The 19,766-nt window shown below is 39.4% G+C and overlaps 1 protein-coding gene across 11 annotated transcripts in view; it reads left to right on the top strand.

Moving 5' to 3' along the window:
* The window catches only part of REV1 (REV1 DNA directed polymerase), a 119,469-nt gene that overhangs the window by 82,419 nt on the left and 17,284 nt on the right, over positions 1-19,766 (top strand). For 9 of the 11 annotated variants that reach the window (XM_077133858.1, XM_077133857.1, XM_077133861.1 and 6 more), the window contains 4 exons: positions 4,422-4,530; positions 9,632-9,760; positions 11,987-12,141; positions 16,439-16,558. In XM_077133858.1, coding sequence (XP_076989973.1) covers positions 4,422-4,530; positions 9,632-9,760; positions 11,987-12,141; positions 16,439-16,558 — 513 coding nt within the window. Of the gene's footprint in view, positions 1-2,537; positions 2,703-4,421; positions 4,531-9,631; positions 9,761-11,986; positions 12,142-16,438; positions 16,559-19,766 lie in introns of those variants that run through there. The other 2 variants (XM_077133868.1, XM_077133860.1) reach the window with 2 other exon arrangements.

The following is a 19,766-nucleotide window of genomic DNA, read 5'->3' as shown; positions in this document are numbered from 1 at the left end:
TAGCTGCTGAAGACTTCTGGAGCTTGCTGTTGGCGTGCTTCTTACAAAAATAAAAGCAGAGTTGAAATAATTCTATTTTTCATTCGAGACTTTGAAGCATGTCTATGACATCTTTGAGCAAAGCAAAATCTTAATATAATACACATATGACTGGTTTCTATTATTTTTCATGAAATTATACCTTGTTGAATGGGATGGTGGCATTTTCCTAGGACAGAGAAAGGAATGTTTTAAAAGGTGTGGTTGGTTTGCAAGGCATACATTTAGATTGGTGATGAAAATGAGGCATTCTCTCCACTCTAGCGCCAGTGGTTTCTGGGTGCTTGGTACTGTCTCACAGTGAGGACCCTTGAGTCTGTGTTCTGAAGGATCCATGTGAAGAAGTGGAGTAAGAAACAGCTTTTAAGAAGGTCAATACTAGCAGTCATTTCCCAGATACTTTTCCAAACATATTTCATAGGAGAAACAGTATTTTCCTGCTTGTCTGGCTTTTAAGTTTGGGATTTTGATAAACAAAAATCATAGATTATACTAACCACAATACTCTTTCAGGTTTTTATACATTGATTATTTTCCTTTCTGTTTCCCTTAGTAAATTCCCCTGAGAAATATTTGCTTAAAAATTAAATTCTTTGATTCAGTTTCTTCATGGATATTTGCAAAGCAAAAAAAAATTTTTTTAATTAGCCTTTCAGAAAAATAGTAATGAGAAGATAGTCAGAAATTAGATACACAGTGGAATGGAAGGCAACTGCAGTTTTCTCCCATTTTGCTCCATTCTCCAGTTTTCAGTTATAAAACCTTTGGGTTTATTAAATCAAAAGAAACGCTAGTGGACCTCCCTGCAGATCTTTTTTGGGATTACAGTCATTTTGTTGGTTTTAATCTGTTTATGTGCTTTAAGTACAATAGAAACTAAATGTAGAACATATTTATGCTTCATGTATAGAGTTTCCAGATTTTTTTAAAGCGTTTCTTGTTCTTAATGTTTTAAGAGATTTTTGAGAATCTAGAATATTGTGTCATGAGATCTTAGAGCAGCTATTATTTACATAGAATTGTTCTTGTTGAGATTTAGTTGTATTGTGCTGTTTGGCATTATGTGTTGTTTCTGAAGTATCGGTGGTATGGTTTTGTGGTGAGTTGGTTTTCTTTGTTTCTTTTTGTGTGGTACTATTAAAAAAGATGCATTATTGAGTTCTAGAAGGCAAGAAATGAAGTAGTTTAAGGAAATGCACAGCACTTGTCCCTGTTGGCACTCAGTAAATATGAATGGATGTTGAAAGAGGGAAAAAAAATGCCACATGCATCCCCTTCAGCAGCAGCTTCTTAGTGGTCAGGGCTCAGGGTTTCAGCCGGGGGTGGAATGTGTGTATTATTTCACCAGACTCTAACTAGAATTTTGACATCAACAAGCACACGATCCTCAGGTGTAGCAGAAAGCTGGCTCACTTTTCCCTTTCCTTTCATCACCAACATATCTGCCTATCAGTTGTTTACTAGTAGCAGGAAACTGCCCTTGGTTGCTTAGTCGTCTTAATCAGTTTCGCCACCGGATTTTCGTAACATTTTAATGACCTTTTATTGTTTACATACTTCCACCCATAAACATGGGTAGTAAACAAGAAGGTACAAGTTAGAAATATTTAAATTTTACTTGCCATTAAAAACTATCAAAAATAAAAATTTTTTTCTCACTTGGAAGAGTAAAGATTAAACTTTGTATTTTGTCACAATGCTTTTTTTTTTTTTTGGATGGGCAGGTTCCGTGAGTCGAACCCAGGTCTCTGACCTGGCAGAAGAGAATTTTGCCACTGAGCCACTGTTGCTCCACCCAAAACTTTGTATTTTATATTCCTGCATTAGCTTTTGTGTCCTAAGCCCTTCCTTTGCCCCATTAGGAGCTTTAAATTGTTTTTGCTGTATTATATATAAAATGAATAGATTTTCCTTTATTATAAAGTTAGGTTGCAGCAAAGTTTGTGCTTAGTATCCCTTTATTTCTCTCCCCTCATAACCCCTGATACTTCCTTCTCTGGCTCAATGTTAAGACATGGCACCAAATTTTAAATTATTGAGGGTTAGTTTATGAATTAGAATCTTTGGCTTCCACATACTAGCTTAAAAAAAATAAAGGTCAGCCCTAATATTTCAACTTGTGTGGCCAGGCACAGTATTAGGACAAATAACATCTTCCTTCATTATGGAAACTTCGTGTCTTATTCACCATCTTCAGAAGCTCTTTGTCTGATCAGACCAGCACAGCCAGGGGATCTCCATCATGGTTTCTCGTTGAAGCTACTTCTGAGCTACACTCTGCAGACACTTCTCACCGATGGATCCCTCTGTACTGAGGGTTACGTGGTTGGGGCCTCTGACCCTTCGTAGATGCCCAGGCTGCAGAAATTCCCTGTCCCTTCAGCAGCTTCAGATTTCATTCTAACGAGCAACAGTTTAAGAAACTGAAGTCATTATCGATTTATTCTCAGCGATTTCTTTTTCACAGACTTGGGTCCTGGCCTCTGATTTCTCCAACCGTCCCTCCACATTCTCCATATGCTCGCCTAGGTTGTCAAGTCTTGATGAGCAGTTCTCTGCCCTGCCCTCCTGTGAGGACAGTGTCCCTGCCTTGCCCTGCATCTCATGAAGCACCTCACTGCGCTGGTGGAGGGATCCGCGCACTGCGCTGCGCTATGGAAAAGGTCAGCCAGCCCAGCGAAGGGGCACCCTGTGCTGCCACCCCCCGAGCAGGGGGCCACTCACGCCCAAGCATCATGTCCCAGTGCCCACGTCGAGGATCCTAGGTTATTTAGCCCCTCCAGTACAGGTCACAGAGCTGCCCGGCTTTAAGGCATGACTCACAGCAGTACCTCCAAAAGGCAGCAAACTTCCACACTCTTGTTTTTGGTCTAGTAGCGCCCTCTATTGACCTGAGATAAGACGATCCTGGAATTCTTAGAGAAGTTTAAACTTCTAATAATGCACTATTAAAGGCAATGTGCTGGGAAGTCTGTTCTGTGTCTTGCATTTAATTTGTAGCAGCGTAGCATGTGTTGTTCACATTACATCAGAGGCCATAGCTCAGATCACACAGTTTGCTGGGTTTTGTTTTGTTCTGAAGCAAGTAGGATTTGAACTCACTGAGATGCCAGTCTTTGGAGTTTTTTCTTTGTACTTAGGCTTTGCATGTATGGGTGCTGGAATCCGGAAACGCTTATGGGTTAGGTTACCTAGTTGTGTGAAGGTGCAGATGGTTATTGAAGTCACGCCAGGAAGAGTTGTTTCAGCTCACGAAGCCAGATATTGGCCATGTTTTCCTAGTGATGTGTCATGGAACATCAAGTCTCTGAAGTACATAGGAAAGAAATGCAGGTTTTGTAAATTATATATTGTTACAGTGTGCTCAGAATGGTTGGTCTAGAATTAGCTGAAGCGGTATCCCTTTTATCTTGTACTAACTAATGGTATTTTTGTTTAAAACAGTGGAGATGTGGCCAGCATTGTGTTTTAGGGATGTGTGGTATGTTTCTACCACATGCTTTTCTTGAACCTAATAATAGTTTCCCAAGAGACCTATAACTGAACTTTTGTCTTAAATCCATTTCTCAGTTTCTTGTGGATCCAAAGGTGGTAAAGGAAGAAGGCAGCGTGCAGCTTTACCTCTAAAGCTGTGAATTTCATTTGACTATTAAGAGATATGGGTGAACTAGACTATTTAGACTGCAGTTATTTCTGTAAAGCAGTTGGTATTCCAGTCACATCTGGATGTTTTTAATTGCACATGGATTGTTAAGCCAAAAGTAGAATTACCTGAAACAGATAACATTGTGAAGCTATTTTAACCTGATATGTGCTAAAAAGAAAAATCTTAAATTTAGGGTGAAGTTCTCTTTATGGTATGTGACTGTACTAAATTATTGTTTGATCAAATGGATTGTAGGAACTGGATGCTTGTTGAATGTGTTAATTAGCTTTAAAATCTGCAGATAGTTCTTTTAGGAAATAATGGCAATGACCAATCAGAAAAGTTTATATTTTCTATTAACTGCTTCCCCTTAGAGAGAGCTTCCACCCTTTCAGGCTATGAGGGAGGCTTGTCTTCTGATCTTTTCATCTTTTGTATATCAAAAAACTGTTGAAGGAATATTTATGTGTATATATCTTTCTATATATTTTTAAAAGTCCCTATTACTTAAACATCATCAGTTTATTGATGATGACAAACTTTTGTCTGGTTGTTAATGATGATTGTAATGGAAAGAAACCATTTAAAGTTTTAGTTATTTCTTTTCTTAAACAAGGAGACGAATGTCAGTGGAGATAACTGTATTTGAAATTTTCTAAACAGTTGTATAGAAAAGGAACAAAAGTTATGGAAAATCAATTTTTAACATGATCATAAAATTTTATTATTTTTAAAGCAGATATACCAGATTCATCAATGTGGGAGAATCAAGAATCTGCACACACAAATGGAATTGATTCAGTTTTGTCAAAAGCTGAAATAGCATCTTGTAGTTATGAAGCCAGGTATGTAAAAGTTAAGTGTCATAACAGTTATTGAGTGTTTAATCGTTTTTATATAATCTTTGGAAGTGGATTCAGACATACCAATCAGGCCTATGATTTAACTTTGCATTTAAATATGTTACAGACATTTTATGGAAATAAATGTTTCTTGTGTTAATCCCTTACCACTGCTAGGTAACTTTAAGTAACTCAGTAGTCTTGACGAACCTGTAGAACTTGCTGTGGAAATCAAAAGAAATTGGGCACTGTCAGTTTTAACCATTGTTTTTGTTGTTGTTGTTGTTTGTCTTTTGAAGCATGAAATTAAAGAATTAGATTGTTTGAATGGAAGAGGGCTTAATATTCATCTCCTCTAATCTTTCCTTTATATAGCTAAAAAAATTTCCTGGAACTAAACTCCTGATTCTCATTGGTTTGTATATGGGGGGGTGTATTTCTTATTTTTGCTTTCTTTTAATTATGTTAAAATTCAGCTCTCTATTAAAAACTGCATGTAAATCGTTCTGTATTGGTATGCCCAGTACTCACCTCACCAAAATTGTTAAAGGTATTGTCAACTTGTTCACACCAACCGTTCATGTCCTGATGGTAGCCTCCAACCTTGATTGTATTTGATGTTTCAGTACAAGAAGAAATAAACATTTATGTTACTCATCTTTTAGTAAAAATCAATCATTTTGATGTTATAGTTTATAAACTTAGAGGGAATAGTAATGAATCGACTGATTAAAAAGAGAAGGCTGCTTTTCTTCTAACCTGGTAACTGAACAGAGACATTTTTACCTTTATAATGGAACACTTAGAGGTTGGCAAGTGTTAGCGTGTTCAGTAATTACTAAAAGAAACAGAGACTTAGGTCTTCCATCTTGGTTCAAAGTTGGGGTTATTCAGACAAGTCTGATTGGAACAAAAACTGATTTTTCTTTCAGCTTGTCATCTATTTGACCAGAATAGTTCTTTTAAAGTCCTGGTGATTATTTTATAAAAAGAACATTTAAATAAAAAGTATTTAGACATGCATAATTGTAAAATGTTTTAAATTTTTTTCTGCTCATGATATGTCAGATTTTTATTCCCTGGCTGACTTTGCCTTCTCATTAATAGAATTATGTTTTCATTTTTTTCATCATTAGTTGATGGTGTGGCCCCATAATTGAAACTTACCTTAATAAATGATGATTAAGTAGCATACAGGTACGTTTTGTATAGTTCACGTAACTTTATTAGCACAGGCTGTCCAGAGCTGATTTTGTGTCTGCTCAGTGCTCTCTGCTCCCTTGCTGAGTTACTGAATGCTGGCATGAGCTTCTGATGGCTGGACAGCTGAGCTTGGTTTCTGGAAGGTGTGATGAGGCCCAGAAGCACTCAGTCATTGGGTGTTGCTAATTGGTGGAACAACTCACAGCTCTAGTCCTGCCTGTCCCCTTGGCAGGTTTGCCCTTTGCAGCCTGTTACCTGGGGGCAGCTGCGGGGTGGCAGTGTGGCTCCCTTGAGAGGAGTAATGGGTATGTCCAGTCTGCAGGCTTCTTTGGTGTTGAAATGGTGCGGCCAGTGGCTATCAGGCTGAACTTTACGTAGTAACTGGGGTCGCACTCTTTGGGGGCCACTTAAGTATCACTTAAACAGCAAATACTTACTTTAAGGAGATGCATAAAATGATTAACTGAAAATGAATTTAAATAGGTTGGACAGTGGCAACAACACACCAGTGGGATGTTTGTCCTTTAATTGTAATTTTCTGTTTTCTAGAAGTCTATTCCTGGTAAAGATCTCTAGAAAATAATTTCTAGGTTCCCTTTTTTGAGCACCAGTTACTTGTATTTTTTTTTTTAAGCAAGTGTAATTTCACTGGTGCATTAGAGAAATTCTTCTGAATTGTGGGATGATCATTGCCAGGTTTAAGCATTGGTGAGTTTCCAGTAGACAGAAACTAATAATGTCGTTGGGAAGGGGTGGAACGTGACTGTGAGATGGCAGGAAGCTTAGGAAGGAAGTGTGTGGATCGGTAGGAAGTGTAGTCAGAATATGTAAATTATTATGGTATTAGTAGATGTACTCATTCTTACCATAAAGAACTAGCTTTGTTCATAATAAGTGAGAAGGTGACTACATGGATGAATGGGTAATGATATACAAATATCCTGGGATCATAGATTTTTAATATCAAATAATTTTAGAGCCTCTTTGATGTGCTTTGTTAAGGATCCTTTTCCTTTCTTAGTTATTTGGATACCTTTTAGTAGGTTGAGTGGACAGTGATGGTGATTTAATGGATTTTATATATTGTCTAATTTGATGCCAAATATAATTGAGCAACTTGTATTGCAAGAAGGAGTGTGCTATGCACACTTATATACTGGAAATAACTTTGTGCGGCATATGCTTATGAAGTATCAATAATCTGTTCTGCTTGGGATTGTGGTTGGAGGGATAGACCAGTCACTGCAGGGAAGAGTCTCTTATTTTATATGAAAAATATCCACCTTCATAACTACTAAATCATGGTACTTTGCTTCCCTTAGTTATGGGAAACCTCTAAGGTTTTCACCTTTTTTGTTGTAACTCATAATAGTGTCTGGTGGATCTTTTCATTTCTGTCTCTGGGGTGTGTGTGTACATGAGTGCTGAAGGATTGTACTATGTTCAAAGTGAACATTTCTGTTTAAATGAGCATTTTGTAACATATTTCTTTAAAAATAAATAAGTACCTTGAGTTTATGAGTTTAGCTTTATCTGCTAGTGATACTGAAAATGTTTTTTAGTAAGTATATTTTACCAAATACCTAAGGTTTACCCTTTTTGGTGGCATACTTTTTTTTTCTGCTTTAATCGTTCTGCTAACTTTCCTAAACTATCATGCATATTTTGAAATTATTATTTATAAAGCCCCTGCTTTAGTAAACCAGGTCTTTTGACTAACTCTTCCTTTGAGAAATGATTGTGGGAACATCCGCATGAAAATCATGACTCTTGTTCACCACCTTGTGAAATGCCTGAGATGTAAATATTTGTTGAATGAATGAATAGTTGGTTTTACTTTGCTGTTTTCAGCCCTTCCCTGACCTATCAGTTACCATTTTCCATCCTCTTAGATATGTCTCATTATGAGGTGCTTAGCAATCAGATGATTTTACATATACATAAAAAAAATGCGTGTGACTTGCATTTACCACTGGGTAACTTGGAGGACTCTCCCTTCTTGGCTTTCAGTGCTGGTCTGGATGTAGGGAGGGGCCGGGGGGGCCTCTGGGTGTTTGAGTATGGTTTGCGTCTGTTTCTAGACATGGGCACCCTCCACACCAAATAAGCCCTCATAATAAACGAGTGGTCATTGCATGAGTAGATGAATGAATGAGTGTATGGACTAACCATTTGGTCTGTTTACATAGGCTTTATTGGTTTGCTTGTGTTTTTACTATAATATTTTTTCTTGATTAATTATAGAGTGGTAAATGGAATTTTACTAATTTCGTATAATTTCACAATTATAATTTTGTGCTGCATGCTCTGAATCTCAGAGGTAACGTGGGGCATTTAGATACACCATGGATTTGCAGTTACTGTTATCAACCAGGTCCCTCAGGGGTCTGGAGCTCTGCTCCTGCCCCAAGGGTCCTGCCTGTGTGGGGCTGCTGGAATCTCTGCATCATGCAGCCACCTTGAGTGTGGGATTGGTCACATGCGAACTGGGTGGCAGTAGGATAAGTTCACCTTCTCTGTCACATAGCACTGCTTCTTTCATACATTCTCTGTCTTTGGGGGATGAACTCTGCCCACTCTATGCCCTGTGTGAGGGAAGAAAGCATCTTTTTGCCAGCACACTCGTGCTCTGTGTGTCTGGGACAGCATCAGCATGTGGTATGCCAGCCCTCCGCAGAGGGTGCAGAGCCCTGAGGCTTGGAAGGCTCTTCAGATACATGCAAGCCAGGCCAGACCGGGCCTTTTGGTAACAGGTTGGCACATCTATACGTCATGCTTAATAAGCAGACTGTGTGGGGTGGGAACAAACCTGTAAGATTTCTTAGGTCCTCTTTTTGACCCCTAGCAAGTGTGGCATTAAATGAAAATTTTGTATTAGTGGCATGGGAAAATATTATCAACATATTTGATATTTGATTTTGAATTTAAAACTTTTTACTACAGATTTGAACAGTGAATGAAAAAGTTTTTGCAAAGTCCCCTTGGGGGAATGGGGAGGAAGGGGAAAATTCAACTTCCCCATTTGGAGAAGCCTGATATTCTCATAAGCAGCAGAGACAACCAAATCAGTCTTGGGGTTTGTTCATGTGAAACTTATCCCCGCAAAGAATAGGCTAAGCCTACTTGAAATTAGGCCTAAGAGTCACCCCCAGAGAACTTTTGTTGCTCAGATGTGGCCTATTTCCAGCCAACACAGCAAGCAAACTCATTGCCCTCCCTCTCTCTATGTGGGACAGAAAACCTAGAATGAGCTGGGCAAGGGATTGAGAAAACCTCAACTAAAAGGGGGGATAGAGAAATGAGACAAAATAAAGTGTCAGTGGCTGAGAGATTTCAAACAGTTGAGAGGTTATCCTGGAGGTTGTTTTTACGCATTATATAGATATCCCCTTTTTTTTGTTTAAGGTGTATAAGAGAGGCTAGAGGGAAGTGCCTGAAACTGTAGAGCTGTGTTCCAAGAGCCATGTTTCTTGAAGATGATTGTATAATGTAGCTTTTGCAGTGTGGCTGTGTGTGATTTTGAAAACCTTGTGTCTGATGTTCCTTTTATCTACGGTATGGACAAATGAGTTAAAAATATGGATTAAAAATAAATAATAAGGGGAACATGTTAAATTGGGTAGAGGGAAATACTAATGGTCAATGAGAGGGAGGGGTAAGGAGTATGTTATGTATGAGTTTCTTCTGTTTTCTTTTTATTTCTTTTTCTGGAGTGATGCAGATGTTCTAAGAAATGATCATGGTGATGAATATACAGCTATGTGATGATATTGTGAGCCACTGATTGCACACCAAGTATGGAATGTTCATATGATAGGAATGTTCGTGTTTGTATGTTTGGTTTTATCAATAAAAAACAAAACTTTCTACTATAACCTCCATTGTGCTCCATTCTCTCTAGACAAGTTGGCATTAAGAACGGAATGTTTTTTGGGTATGCTAAACAGCTGTGTCCTAATCTTCAAGCTGTCCCATATGATTTTCATGCATACAAGGAAGTTGCACGGACCATGTATGAAACACTGGCAAGGTACTGTATGTAATATTTTCGTGTCTGCCATTTTACTTCTTTTATCTATTAAAGATAATCTAGTTTTCTCTAGGAATGCCCTGGTCACTTTTGCTAGATTTATCTCTTTCAGAAAACCTTTCCTCAGCATCCCAATTTGATAATAGCCTTTTACCTTTTCTTTGAGCAGCTCCAGTAATCGGTAGTTCAGTCGCAAGAGGCATTTTTACACAGCTGAAATTGTTCAGGCCCTTCCTGATGTTGATCTGTGATCTACTTCTCCATCACTATTGATTGGTGGTTCTGGATAAGTGATTGGTCTCTTTTGACCCTGTCTCATTCGCTCTTGTTACTACATTTGAATTATTCTTTTGTTTAAAATTAGAACTGATGGGCTAATAAGAAACAGAGGCTTTTTAAAACCCTTTGTCTTCTGAAATTGCTAGGTATGTCAAAAATTAGTTCTTACACAAGTCAGATTTTAGTAAGTGTTCAGGTGGTTAATTAGTTGAGTAAAGGAGATTACTTTTTAAAAAAAAATGTACAGTGTAAGTATATTTCATATTAAATCAAAAAACAAGTGGCAGACCATACATGCTTTGAAGCAGGGGTCAGTGTACTTTCTCTGTAAAGGGTTAGATAGACTCTGTTGCAGCTGCTCAACCCCCTTCTGGGTGTGGAAGCAGCCTTAGACCACAAGTGAGCAGTAGGCGTGGCTGGAAGCCACCCAAACTTTTTTACCCAAACGGGCATCTTGGTTGTAGGAGATGCTCCAAGGGCTGCACTTGTCTCTGTCCTCACCTCTGCTGCTTCCTTTTCCTTTATTTTGAACACTTGTTTGTTGAGTAGCCATTAGGTACAGAGTGCTGCTAGTTGCTCCTAGTCTCACACAGCAGATGAAGATCTCGTCATGAGGACTGACTGTCGTGGTGGTGGGATATAAAGGGACAGATAAAGTTATCTGGCATCAGTTTGAGGGAGGAAGTACTGAGTGATAGGCCTGTCATACTCAGAGCCGTCCTTAAAATCCCCATATGGGGCTATTGATATTCCCAGGGGGAAGTGCGCCCTTGATCGGCCCTGTTCTGAAGCAGAGGGCAGGGGTAGCAGCCAGGCAGGGCTGGGAGTAGGTGGGCTGAAGCAGCCGCAGCCCTGCTGGGCATGGGATCTGAGACCCTCAGGCAGACCACCACCCTGTACTTGAGAGTAGGAGGGCCTAAGGGAGAAGTCCTGGTGCAGCTGTGGTCCTTGGAAAGGTTTTGGTGGCATGTGACTCTTCTCTGGAAAAGATAGCATGCAGCTGCTGCCACTTCCATTCTTTGGAAGTTCTTTCTCAGCTCCAAGTTCTTTGTGTCTCGGGGCACCTTTCACTCCAAAACAAAATTCTTTGCATCTTAAAAATTCTTTTCTTTTTAAAGCTTCAGCCTTTATTTAAGCCTCAACAAAGCACTCATTTCTTGAACAAGGTTAATCTTTTGTGAACTAGGGTAAGGTGTAGTGAAAGCTACCAGGTGGGTTATTGGGGCCTGGGTAGTTTGAATCTTGAGGCCTTTCTGACTGCCTTTGTTTCTGGTCCAGTTCTGTTCTTGGTTTCATGGTCCTTATATTTGGTAGTGTTGGGCCACATAGTAAGTCTTCCTTTTCCTTTTCCCTAGCTAACTAAAACAAATCCTTTGTGGGGGAGATCATATAAAGTACCCTCTTCCTCCCTAAACAAATCCAAATCATTTTCCACCCCCAGGGGTGTAGGTGGCTTCTGCTTAGGTAGAGTGACCTTTGTATCCAAACGCCCTCGACCTGCTCCCATAAGTGGCATTGAATTGTGGTATTTTGTTTTAGGAGAGAAACAGTTATTTATTTCATTTGCGTAATTATTTCCATTCACTTAGGATTTTGGTAAACTATATTTGAAATTTTTTTCGGATATATGTTTTGGCAGGTCTGAACTATTCAGAGGCTTACATAGGTATTTTCAGTATAGAGAGATTAGAATGATTACTTTTGCTGTGTTTTTAGTTGTTAATGTGGAAAAAAGAGAAAACATTAGTTAAAACTAGTAACTTGGCAGTTAAAAGTTCAGTAACTAAATAGTGGCCATGGTGCCAGTACTTGAAGTGCTCATTTTTTTTAGAATTTTGAACCCTTGGAGGAACTGTTGAAGAATGAGGCCGTAGGAAGCTGTTGCAGCGTTTTGTGTGGCGGGTGGCAAGCTGTGATCGTGACTCTGCCTCTGCTTTGTGTTGGCAGCTACACTCACAACATCGAAGCCGTCAGCTGTGATGAAGCCCTGGTCGACATCACCGAGATTCTTGCAGAGACCAGACTTACTCCTGATGAATTTGCAAATGCTGTTCGTATGGAGATCAAAGACCAGACAAAATGTGCTGCCTCTGTTGGAATTGGTTAGTATCCAGTGTATATTGTATTCTTCATTTTGTCCAATGTGTTCCTTTGGGATCCTTGAATATCACTTAATTTTAAGAAGTGATTCTTAGTTTTTGTTTTTATTAGCTTGTTGCATTGGCCTCTCCTTTCTACTGCAGTTCTTAACGTTGCCCACAGTTGAGGTAAAAGTGTGAGAAATGTGTAGTGGTTGGTAGTATCTTTGGAATTAGCAAGTTGGAATAGTTCTTATTTGTTCCCCAAAAGCCAGGAGGATTGAATTTGATATTTGTAAAGTGTCTTTTTTTTTTATTAATTAAAAAAAATTAACTAACACAACATTTAGAAATCATTCCATTCTACATATGCAATCAGTAATTCTTAATATCATAGATGTATGATCATCATTTCTTAGTACATATGCATCGATTTAGAAAAAGAAATAGCAAGACAACAGAAAAAGAAATAAAATGATAATATAGAGAAAAAATAAAAATAAAAAATACAAAAATATATAAGAAAAAAAACAACTATAGCTCAGATGCAGCTTCATTCTGTGTTTTAACATAATTACATTACAATTAGGTAGTATTGTGCTGTCCTTTTTTTTTTTTTTTAGAAATCATACCATTCTACATATGCACTCAGTAATTCTTAACATCATCACATAGATGCATGATCATCGTTTCTTAGTACATTTGCATCAGTTTAGAAGAACTAGCAATATAACCAAAAAAGATATAGAATGCTAATATAGAGAAAAAAAATAAAAGTAATAATAGTAAGAACAAAACAAAACAAAACAAAACAAAAACCTATAGCTCGGATGCAGCTTCATTCAGTGTTTTAACATGATTACTTTACAATTAGGTATTATTGTGCTGTCCATTTTTGAGTTTTTGTATCTAGTCCTATTGCACAGTCTGTATCCCATCAGCTCCAATTACCCATTATCTTACCCTGTTTCTAACTCCTGCTGAACTCTGTTACCAATGACATATTCCAAGTTTATTCTCGAGTGTCGATTCACATCATTGGGACCATACAGTATTTGTCTTTTAGTTTTTGGCTAGACTCACTCAGCAAAATGTTCTCTAGGTCCATCCATGTTATTACATGCTTCATAAGTTTATCCTGCCTTTAAAGCTGCATAATATTCCATCGTATGTATATACCACAGTTTGTTTAGCCACTCGTCTGTTGATGGACATTTTGGCTGTTTCCATCTCTTTGCAATTGTAAATAACGCTGCTATAAACATTGGTGTGCAAATGTTCATTTGAGTTTTTGCCCTTAATTCCTTTGAGTAGATTCCCAGCAATGGTATTGCTGGGTCATATGGCAATTCTATATTCAGCTTTTTGAGGAACCGCCAAACTGCCTTGCACAGTGGTTGTACCATTTGACATTCCCACCAACAGTGGATAAGTGTGCCTCTTTCACCGCATCCTCTCCAGCACTTGTCATTTTCTGTTTTGTTGATAATGGCCATTCTGGTGGGTGTGAGATGATATCTCATTGTGGTTTTGATTTGCATTTCTCTAATGGCCAGGGACATTGAGCATCTCTTCATGTGCCTTTTGGCCATTTGTATTTCCTCCTCTGAGAGGTGTCTATTCAAGTCTTTTTCCCATTTTGTAATTGGGTTGGCTGTCTTTTTGTTGTTGAGTTGAACAATCTCATTATAAATTCTGGATACTAGACCTTTATCTGATATGTCATTTCCAAATATTGATTCCCATTGTGTAGGCTGTCTTTCTACTTTCTTGATGAAGTTCTTTGATGCACAAAAGTGTTTAATTTTGAGGAGTTCCCATTTATTTATTTCCTTCTTCAGTGTTCTTGCTTTAGGTTTAAGGTCCATAAAACTGCCTCCAATTGTAAGATTCATAAGATATCTCCCTACATTTTCCTCTAACTGTTTTATGGTCTTAGACCTAATGTTTAGATTTTTGATCCATTTTGAGTTAACTTTTGTGTAGGGTGTGAGATATAGGTCTTCTTTCATTCTTTTGCATATGGAAATCTAGTTCTCTAGGCACCATTTGTTGAAGAAACTGTTCTGTCCCAGGTGAGTTGGCTTGACTGCCTTATCAAAGATCAAATGTCCATAGATGAGAGGGTCTATATCTGAGCACTCTATTCGATTCCATTGGTCGATATATCTATCTTTATGCCAATACCATGCTGTTTTGACCACTGTGGCTTCATAATATGCCTTAAAGTCAGGCAGCGCGAGACCTCCAGCTTCGTTTTTTTTCCTCAAGATGTTTTTAGCAATTCGGGGCACCCTGCCCTTCCAGATAAATTTGCTTATTGGTTTTTCTATTTCTGAAAAATAAGTTGTTGGGATTTTGATTGGCATTGCATTGAATCTGTAAATCAATTTAGGTAGGATTGACATCTTAACTATATTTAGTCTTCCAATCCATGAACACGGTATGCCCTTCCATCTATTTAGGTCTTCTGTGATTTCTTTTAGCGGTTTTTTGTAGTTTTCTTTATATAGGTTTTTTGTCTCTTTAGTTAAATTTATTCCTAGGTATTTTATTCTTTTAGTTGCAATTTTAAATGGGATTCGTTTCTTGATTTCCCCCTCCGCTTGTTCATTGCTAGTGTATAGAAATGCTACAGATTTTTGAATGTTGATCTTGTAACCTGCTACTTTGCTGTACTCATTTATTAGCTCTAGTAGTTTTGTTGTGGATTTTTCCGGGTTTTCGACATATAGTATCATATCGTCTGCAAACAGTGATAGTTTTACTTCTTCCTTTCCTATTTTGATGCCTTGTATTTCTTTTTCTTGTCTAATTGCTCTGGCTAGAACCTCCAACACAATTGTAAAGTGTCTTTTTTCAAAAATGAACAGAAGCCGTATCTAAGGCAGTGTGATCGTGTGGGATGTGGAGTTAAGCGTTGAGTGTGAGTCTTGTTGTGATTTAGTTCCTCTCTCGATTTCATCTTCCTGGAAAGCTTAGCCAGTCCTGTCTTCTTTCTCACTTCTAGATGTCACCCTTCCTGACAGGTGCCTCTGTGGTTACCCCCACTCCATGCCTGGTTTGTCTTTACCTGTTGACCTGATTTCTTCACTCGCCCACTATTGACTCTTTTGTCCATTCTTCCACCTGTACCCCTGCTGTCACACCAAGACTTCCTTCATCCTCCTTTCTGAACCTGCCCAGTACCTGAGCCTTCCCCCAAGATGCTTTTTTTCTTGTGTCCTCTCAAGCAGAGTCAGTTTGTCCCTGCCATACTCTGAATGCCACAGGCGGGGTCAGCATTCTCTGACCTTGCCATGTCTTCCAGCTATCACCTTTCCATCCTCTTTCAAAAACCCTTTCTCTCCTGCAGTTCCCAGCTCCTGGCAGCTGCTGCTCCACAATTCCTCTTCAACATTCATTTAGGACTTTGCTTCTCTATTCCAGTTTTTAGTTTTTAAATGTACTTAGTAATTTACAACTGATAATATGAATACACTCTTGCACATTCAGTTATATAAAGCTAAAATCCCACATGATCTTTCCATTGTCCAGCCTCTTTCCATCTCCAGGAGCCATCACTTCTGTCATTTTGGTGGAATTTTCTCCTGAACTTTCTCTGTTCAGGAATCTCTGTTTATCCTAGGAAAATACATAGTTTTTAAATAAGTTCCATAAAACCAAGACATGTTTTTTATCCATGTCTTCCATGTTTTGGGGGGATTTAATGTCTGCACAGAAGCTCACCCATCACCCTTGCCTCACTGTGCTCTGCTCTAGCTCTCCATGTCCATATCCATGCCTGGACCACCTGTCCATGTCTATCTTTTTCTGGGAACAGTTATGCCCCCAGTCCCACTGCGCGGGCGCCAGTCGCCTGGGGCACTCCCGGTTCTTCGGCACTCTGCTTTTCCAGGTGGCGCACAAGCCTCTGTCCTCATTTCCCTGCGCCGTGGCTCCCAGGTTCAGTGGACTCATTTTTGTTCTGCCCTCCATTCCTGAGCCCCCAATACAAAGGCAGGGCTACTTTCTCTTTCCCTCCATCTGCAGAGGGGATGGAGACATGCTTACTTTAGAACAGAGAGGGCCCCGAGTCCTCGTTCCAGCAGCCATAGTGGTTATAATCGGTGATATGCAGCAAAATTCTGCCAGTGTTGTAGTGTCTGAAATATTCAGAATTTCAAACTACTTATTTTTTCATTGTTTTTAGAAACAATGAATGTTTTAGTAACCTATCCGGAGTTGTTTTTGTTAGGAAATTAAAAACCTATTGTGGTAAATATAAATATTTCTTGAACACAGCCTCCTTTTTCTTCTTTCTCCTCTTCTTTTTTTATAGGTTCCAATATTCTCCTGGCTAGAATGGCAACTAGAAAAGCAAAACCCGATGGTCAGTACCACCTAAAACCAGAAGAAGTAGATGATTTTATCAGAGGTCAATTAGTTACTAATCTACCAGGTAAACAGAATTTTTAAAAAACTTATATTTATTGTAGACATTTATTAATGCTTTTTATAGTTCTATGATATATCTCACGTTCCCAAAGATGAATTTTTAAAACATTTTAATCTATTACTGAGTACCATGAAAAACAAAATGTGGAATTCCTCAATGAATATCATCCCGATTGATGTACCAGAACCTTAATGTTGTATTTGAGTTTTGTTTCTTGTGGGTTTTACTTTCTGAAGTAGCAAGGTCTAAGAATCTTAAGAAATCATTTAAAAAGGAATATGAAGAAATTGACTTGGGTCCTTTTAATAAATCATAATGAAATAGATCATTTCAAGGCTAAAAGGTGAAACTTTGAGAGTCGAGTCTCCTATTTGTAAAATCCTCTTGTGAGACCAATGGCATTGAGTTGTCTGAGTGTAGGGGACAAATGATTTTAAAAGCAGGAATTGTATGTGCCATATTAGGAAAAATAAAACCTAAAGGTAAAAGTATTTTGTTTTGGGTAACTGCAGAAGTGGAAGACAAACCTCCATCTACCTCTTTCTCACTGTACCTGAGGACATCTAATTATTTTATTTTTTTGTGGGATTACCATCTGGTTCCCTAACCTCAGTGTTTAATAAACTGTCCATGAAGAGATCATCAGGTACTTTTCGAACTGGAAAAATAGGTCCCCTTCTGGGACCTTGAATAGATCTGAGATGGAGATGGGGCTAGAAAAAAGCAATTTATTTCACAAATTATTAAATGTTCAGGCTTCCTTTCTCTTGTAAGTACCTCTTTTGAGACATTTCTCTAACCCAGCTAGGAATCCTTGGTACTACTTTCTGGTAACCCTCTCAGATAATCCTCTCAGATAGTCTGAATTAAGACATTTCTGTCTATACAAATCTATAAATTTAAATGACCTAGATGCTATTTTATGATGGATTAGTTTTTTTTTTTTTTTTTTTTTTTAATCACACGCATTGCATTTTATTATTTTCTAAAAGAGGTTTTTACCCCTTTAGGAAAAAGAAATGAAGGGAGACAGCCCACTGTGGGGGATTTAATTGGAAGTAGTCTCCTGTCAGAACCAGCCCTGAATATATATCTCTGCCTTTTGGGAGGGAGGTCTGAATTTTATCACTGTGGGGAGGTGGGAGACTGAGGTTGAGGCAGATCTGGGGTCTGGCCAGGTGACAGCACAGATTGAGGTGTTTGCTCAAGCTCCATAGCTGCAGATTGTTTTTCGGGTGTCAGATGTTTAGGGCGATGAAGGAAACTTAAAAAATATGTCTTCATCCCCCACAATCTATTTTGGAACAAGTATGCTAGAAGTATTCATGTTCAATAAAATTCATCCTGTTATAAAAGTATAGATTTTGTTAGGTTCTTTTATCAGCAACCCCAGAGAACAGGTAAGTAGAGGGCATGCATGAGTTCTTACTGTTGGACACATGGAGCTTCTAACAGTAATGATGGGTTAGTTTTAGAGCTTTCTGACCCCTAGTAGATAACCTACAAGAGAATTAGTATCAGAAGTGGGAAATACATCTTGAGGGTTTGTTGGAGGTTTAATTTGAAGAATAATTAACCATAGCAAATTACCTTACTTAAACAGTTTTAATAAATTTCATTGCAGTTTTAAAAGCTGCATGTGAAATCTGACTTCAAGTTTATTATATTAGCGATCTTTAAACTGACTAGATTTTGTAGCTTTTTTTAAAGAGTAATAGAGATTTTTTAGTGCCATGAGCTAGTGATCTTACCTTTTCACCTCCATTCCTGTCCTGGCTGGAGAAGGTGGGGTGCAGGAGAGCCCCCTGCCCCAGGGCACTTCTCCCCACCAGTAGGGGGCACAGGCCACGCAGTTGTTCATTCCTATCAAACCCCCAAATTCTTAATCGGATTTCTAATATCTCAAATATACAAAAAAAAGCCTTCTCCATTGTTTTTCTTATCTTGGAGATAACATTTGAATCCATCTTTTCCCAAAATGTGCTCCTCAGAACACACGCAGTTTCTCTGACAAGGGCGCTGGCCTGTGTGGGAATGCTGCCCCACGTCCCCCAAGTGGGGCCACAGCTAAGGTTTTGGCAGGTCCTGTGGTGGACACCTGCTCATCTCTGCTAGAGACTGTTTCTTCCCGTGTACAGTGCCTGCCAATAGCTTATGGAGTGGGTTTTGAGGACCCTTGTCTCCCTCTTAACCAGAAGAAATTCAGATGATATGCCCCCCTCCCTGTGCCCGTAACTGTGCATTGAGCACATAATGTTCCTAGCATAGTAGAAAACAGTTCCAGTCACTACATCAAAAGGAAGCAACACATGAACGAGTCCATGTTCTAGGAGTTATGGGGCCTGCATGCACAGCAGGCTGGCGGGCAGCCATCCAGAGAGACCTGCCGTGCTGTGGGGGCTCCCTGAGCCTGCGCGCCTTGCCACCCTCCGCTCTGGCCAGGGCCCTTCGGCCATTCCTAGGCTCTGCTCACTTGGTCCTTCTGCTCCGGGGTCTCTGTGTACTTGGGCCTTTCTCAGAGCCCCTCCTTGAGCCTGTGGGAGTCCACAGGGATTCACAGGTCAAACTAATTGAAGTTAAGCTAAATTAAAAACTCTGTGTCTCGTGCTAACTGGCTGTGCATGCAGGACTCAGTAGCCTCATGTGTCCAGTGCCGCGTGCTGGATGGCACAAAAGAGCCTTTCTGCCAACCGGGCACTCTCCTGGACGGTACAGTGGGGACACCACACTGTTCTTTGAAGCTTGCCTCTTCTGTGTCTGTGGAACAGCCGAGTTCTGGGTACCAGGGAAGAGCTGTCACTGACCAGTTAAAGTCTAGAGTAGCAGTTTCCCTTCCAGAGCATAGCCGAGCCTTTGGCCTGACTGCCTGGCCCAAGCTGCCCCATCTGTTTTCCTTCTCTCCTGGGAGGCTTGGCACTAACAGTGTCTTCCCCTCACTTTCCTTTTCTTGGTGGCTGCTCTAGATTTGGGTGTAAAGCTCCCTCACTACTTCCTTAGAGGTGCCTCTTGTCCTCACAAGTGCTCATTTGCATGATACATTCCGTTAGGCCAGCAGCCCTGCCGGCTTTGCTGCTGGTTCTAAGTTTAATTTTTCTACCCCAGTCCAGGGTCAAAGGACACTCCCTAGGTTTAGATATAGAACCCTCCCCTAACTCCCCCAAGTCTCCCTCCCCCACCAGTTTGTGATGAAGAGCTTTGCTTTTGTGGGGTG

Source organism: Tamandua tetradactyla, chromosome 17 (genome assembly GCF_023851605.1).
Source record: "Tamandua tetradactyla isolate mTamTet1 chromosome 17, mTamTet1.pri, whole genome shotgun sequence".
NCBI classification, from domain to species: domain Eukaryota; kingdom Metazoa; phylum Chordata; class Mammalia; order Pilosa; family Myrmecophagidae; genus Tamandua; species Tamandua tetradactyla.
The sequence above is the reverse complement of the archived record's forward strand: the minus strand, read 5'-3'. Positions and strand labels throughout refer to the sequence as shown.